This window comes from Nymphaea colorata, chromosome 3 (genome assembly GCF_008831285.2).
Source record: "Nymphaea colorata isolate Beijing-Zhang1983 chromosome 3, ASM883128v2, whole genome shotgun sequence".
Taxonomy (NCBI): Eukaryota; Viridiplantae; Streptophyta; class Magnoliopsida; order Nymphaeales; family Nymphaeaceae; genus Nymphaea; species Nymphaea colorata.
This window is the reverse complement of record NC_045140.1, coordinates 18,669,950-18,675,490: the sequence shown is the minus strand read 5'-3', so window position 1 is coordinate 18,675,490 and position 5,541 is coordinate 18,669,950. Positions and strand designations below refer to the sequence as shown.

Here is a 5,541-nt window from a genome sequence, read left to right as displayed (position 1 = left end):
TCAGAGCAATCAAAGATTACTACTTGCTCAAACAATTGAATCACAAAGTACTGTATACATCGGGCTTGTAAATAGTTAAGATACAGGTTAGGGAAGGCTAACAGACAGGAAGTAACCTTAATATCCTTCCATAGACCTGTCCAACCAATTCAAACATCAATCACAAATTAGTCAGTACAGCAAGATCAACAGATATGTAGACTGTGTTATATACTTTCATTCGCTGGAAGAGGATTCACCCAAAACACCTGATACTCCTTCCCCAGAGAATATTCCTGCAGTTTGTACAATTAATTAAAAAAAGGACTTAAACAGCAAAAAAAAAAGTTCGCACAAAGATGGAGTACATCAAAATTTTCTCCAAGGTAGATCATACACACAAGTTGTTCTACTGACACCATGTCCTTTATTTAGGCTTTTTACTGAGGCAGTGCTGCATTTTGTGCACTTAAAAAATAAATACTCCCATATATTAGTATGTACAAAATTTCAAAAGCTACAAGATCATGTGTAGGCAAATGCATAACCTTGGTAATCAGTCTGCAGGTTATCACACTTCTGGTTGTCAAATTTCCTAACCACCCCAAGCGTAGCATCTAGGTTCAGTAGAGTAATCAACAGATACCCAATTTTTTGTGTCATCATTAGCGATGATCTTTCTGTTATGAATTTTTAGACCCGGTTTTTCCTATAGTCTCTCTCTCAACACCTGCATGAAGAGGTACATATAAAAACATATATATGCACATACCCCCAACCTGAATGTGAGCCTAAGCAAGAAAAACAAGACAGGTGATTTATCAACATCTCAATGTATACGTGTATGTGGGAAAGAGAGGTCATAGTTCTTATCTGGACACTAAGGTCTGAGAAAGAAAAAGGTAAAGCACTCTTCAAATCTCAATGAACATGGTTAAATGGTCCACAAAGTTTAAAGTCCCAGTTTTACAAGACAAGAACCTTTCCATTTTTTCCACGCCAAAGAAGAAGCATCACAAGCATGCCAAGAACAAAAAACCCAACTTGTATGAAAGGCACCTTGAACATGAAATATCACCTAGAAGATGATCAATTGATCATGCTACCATGCAATGCTCTATGCTTAAGCTCTAGTAACCTTCTATTTCAATATGTGTATGAATATAACTTGTTAAATATGTAACAATAAACTGCAAGGGAATATCTGTGAAATGAATGAGGAGACAGATAAACTGCACTAACAAGATTGAACACCCATGCCGTGGCTTTTTGCTCTTTTCCTTTTGCTTTGGCGGCTGAATTACCACCTTGATTGCTGCATCAAAGACCGCCTTCACATTCTGCAAGCAAGAACCAACTTAAAAAACAATACAAGCAACTAAGATTTTGATCAATTGAGTTCTTGAACTACAGAGTAACAAAAGAAAGCATTATACTGGAAATACCAAAGGTTTCACTGTGCTGGCATGAAAAAAATCAACGGTTTAATTACTTGTTGAGTTTTTGAGCTGCATTCTATATAATATGTCGCACCAATTTGTCTCTGTAATTCCTCCCCCTGTTATGAATGTGAACCATGACAGTGAAGCAAATTACATGCTTAAAACACAAAGGAAAGTTCATGGCATTTTGAGCAGTATCTGAGAAACCAAGAACCCTACTTGCGTTGTCGTCACTGGCACAAGCCCTGGATGATCAGACAAATATTGCTTATCTTCACGAAGATCTGCATCCCCAATAAAATAAATCAACAACAAAGTTAAGAAGGGAAAAACCAGGATTGGTTGAAAGGTGCCTGAACACTAAGCTCAGAATATCAATCCAAAAAATCAGGAGATGATAAGTATTGAATACTAATCAAACAAGTGAAAACTAATGGCAGGCTACCAAAGCTGGAAAAGCATTATATAGTTGGCTTAACTGTCCTACAACAGCAATATTAGGAAAGACTCATCAAAGAACATGAAAAACCTCCATTTTTTGCTTCATAAATAGCTTTCTCCGTACATGCATAAGCACAAGCTGAACAGTTAGTAGATGCTTAGCATCCTTCCTCATACAGCTCTAAAAACCGCGTTGACTAGGCACACTTTTCCTGTGCCTTGTTAGCTTTTTCCATTGTTTATTTTTCTGCTTCCTTCATTTGAGAAATAGGATAGTCAAATCATATTCTAGCTAACCTAAACAAGCATGGCAAGGTCCACACTTAGCAGCAAACTGTGGTGAGCAAAAAATCTTGATCAATACAGATACAAGTTATCTATCTCCATCTTTTTCCTCTCATGGTCCCCAAGGCATTAGCAGCAAACTGGGCCTGAGGGTCCAGCCACATCTCCCTATGAATAGGTAGATGATGACAACTACTGATACGCAGATGAGCCAATCCCACTTAACACTTGTGATATTAGGAGAGATTACACTAGGACATGGACAACTTGCTACCATGTAGGATCTTGGAAAGCACACACCCTCCCCAAGATTTTGCCCAAATCCATGAGCTAAAAGGAATTGCTTAAGAACTCCCAACAATTATCACATTCTCCATACTTGAGTTTGAGGGGGCATCAACCATACACCCTGAACAAAAGCTTCTTAATTGACTGAAGAAGGCATTTCCTACATGGATAGATTACTCACTACAAACAACAAATTTACTCTCAGCCAGACATCAATAAGCAAAACTGAGCTTATCCTGGAAAGGTATCAGTTAAATCTAAATTATTGATAATATTGGAAAAAATTAATATGTTTCAGAAATATCTTTCATGGTGAAGTGTCCTGACACCATTTCATGTAACATGGTCTGCATATCCACCATGAAGCACATCCAAATGAACATGGAAAAGAAAGGGCAATTCCCTCAGTCTTTTCAATTATTATACAATTGCTTCATTTGTCAACTTTGTTATACATTGCAAACACAAGCAAAATTGCTTAATATTAGCTACCAGTTACTTAACTAAATCTGCATAAATGAGAGGAAAGAGTTTTAGGAACAAAGTAAAATATAATTCTGATACTCACAAATGCTGTAACCGTTTTTTTTTTAAGTCATTCGATCCACTAGGGCTGTTAAGATTCTAAACCCATCACAAGCATACGAATACCTATTTCTACATCCCTGTCAATGTAATGTTTAGATGGTCTTAAAACATGGGCTATATATGCCATTCCCCATTCAAGCCAGCTTGCTCATCCTTAGGGGCCAACTCAGTTGTTGGCTCAGTCTGTAGCTATGTTCGTAATCTCTAGACCTTTATTAATTGTGCTAAATTGACATGACACACAGAATTATGATAATAATTAGGTTGTACTTATATGTGTATGGACCCATCTCCTGTTAACTTTCACTTGTCAACCTTTTTATCACTTTTGTCATTTTAGTTTTCTACCACTGCTACTGCATAACAAGCAAACATTGGATATCATGGTAGCTATAAACATGAATACCGAGCTTAGTAAAATAGCTATGATGAATACCTATCTACAAGTTCATATTTTGATTCACACTTTAGACTTTAATTCTTCGTATCATAAATACCATCTCATTTTACATGTTCTTTTTTTTTTTTTTTGGGGTAGGGGGTGTTGTGCGTGCACGCTTCGATGACTTTGCAAACATCATGCAGGTTGGCCTTTCTCCAAAAATGCTTTACAGTAAAATAGTCAGAACTAATTGGGGGGCTGAGAAATAGAAAAGCCCTATAGGTTATAGTATGGTAGAGACAGGTTCCTCTTAAAAAGTACATGCCAGGCCAAAAGTCTCCAGCAATCAAACAGAAGTAATGTTGATACAACTGCAAACTTAGTGTACTAATAGATCAGTATATGCCATATGCATACATTGAGGTGAAACATGTTAGCGCCAGAAAGAAATGCTGCACCTAGTCGAAAGATTGACACTCTTAACAATCTTGAAAGATATTTTGCACATTTTGATAATTAGTATTGTTTGTTAGAGATGCAAGAAATTTGATTATTTTTAGAACTTTAATGGCCAGATCTTTGCTTATGAGCCAATTGAATTTCTTGTAGAGTGTTGCTCCTTGGAAATGTTTTCTAGATCGTTCGTTGGAAAGGTTTCTTGTATTATTCGCCACATTCAGGCTTCAATTTTACAAACGTACTAGGAATCTACGGTGACGATGCCAAAAGTTGTGGACAACAGCTAACTTAATCACTGTACTGCAGAGGAGCAAGGATTAAAGTTACCAAAAAATACAGTTAAAATATGGTTTCGTGATTATGTGTTACGTACGTTATCAAATTCAAACACTAGGGCTAATGCTCATGAACTTTGTTTCACAAATTCTGCCAATCCAAAAATATTGCAAAAGGATTTCTAGAATGGAGGCAGAGAAACAAAAAAGAAATTATATATCTAAAAAGGAGAATGATTACAAGGCGTAGGGAACAAGGAACCCCGAAAAAGTGAAATGTTACAATGACGCCCTGGAAATAGCAAACAAAACGGAGTGCGACAAATAAAGGAAGAATGTAAAGAGAAGTAATTACCCAATTTAGTACCAACCAGAACTATCGGCACTCCAGGAGAAAAATGATGAAGCTCAGGTAGCCACTGAAGACGGTAAATTAAGGAAAAGAAACACATGTGAGCTTTTTCGCGGTGTACGCGCGCTCGTGTATGTATGTGTAAGAGAGAGAGAGAGAGAGAGAGAGAGAAGAACAAGAACAAGAACAAGACCAAGAAGAAACAAACAAGGTAAATTCGTGAAACGACCTTCTTTAAAATGTTTTCATAGCTGGCACGGCTAACCAACGAAAATGCCAAGACGAAGACATCCGCTCCTCTGTAACTTAAAGGCCTCAACCTATTGTAGTCCTCTTGGCCTACATTCCACAGCACAACCACGGGCTTCAGTCATATATACAGAAAACCAGAAAAATAATGAAAAATAATGAAAGGAAAAAGTACCAGCAGTATCCCAGAGTCCCAAATTCACAGCATTGCCTTCTACTACGACATTCGCACTAAAATTGTCGAACACAGTGGGTATATAATCCTGTTGGCAAACGCACAAAATAGGGAAAGCCAACGTTAGCAGTTTACTAAATCAGCGACGAAACTACAAAGCAGAAAATTGTAAGCAATGGGTATCCTCTATAAAACATTTAAAATGGGAAAAAATGGAAGGTAAAGAAGAGCAGTACTGTAGGGAACTTGTTGCTCGTGTAACAGATGAGCATGCACGTCTTCCCAACGGCGCCATCGCCCACTGTGACACACTTGATGAATTTTGATGTAGTGGACGCCATGAGAGAGAGAGAGAGAGAGAGAGAGAGAGGATTAAAGGGGAAAGAAGGAAGAAGAGGAAATGGGTAGGCCGGGAGTGTGAAGTAGAAAGAGAATTATGAATTGGGTAGTGAATGTGAAAGATATAAATACTGGTGCAGCATGATTGATGAGAAAGAGAGGGAGAAGAAAAGTTTAGGTCGGGGAAAGTTAAAAGAAAGTTTAGCGGTTGCGGGAAGGGAGAACAGGGAAGGGTCCAAGGGAGTTCCAAAAGCTCACACCCTAAAATGGCGCTATACAGTATACGG

At 37.8% G+C, this 5,541-nt stretch overlaps 1 protein-coding gene across 3 annotated transcripts; it reads right to left on the bottom strand.

The window, feature by feature from the left end:
* LOC116250806 (rac-like GTP-binding protein 5) lies at positions 1-5,541 on the bottom strand. Of its 3 annotated transcripts, none has more exons than XM_031624745.2 (8): positions 5,152-5,536; positions 4,916-5,003; positions 4,721-4,830; positions 4,495-4,558; positions 1,641-1,705; positions 1,472-1,537; positions 1,222-1,319; positions 1-275 (listed from the first exon to the last, which is right to left on the bottom strand). In XM_031624745.2, exons 1-8 carry the CDS (start codon positions 5,254-5,256, stop codon positions 236-238), a joined length of 636 nt encoding a protein of 211 aa, XP_031480605.1. In that variant the 5' UTR covers positions 5,257-5,536; the 3' UTR covers positions 1-235. The 3 variants fall into 3 exon arrangements, 2 of the variants coding, with proteins under 2 accessions (XP_031480605.1, XP_031480604.1); XR_004171523.2 differs by having other exon boundaries at positions 259-275; positions 1,425-1,537; positions 5,152-5,539; XM_031624744.2 differs by having other exon boundaries at positions 4,495-4,830; positions 5,152-5,541.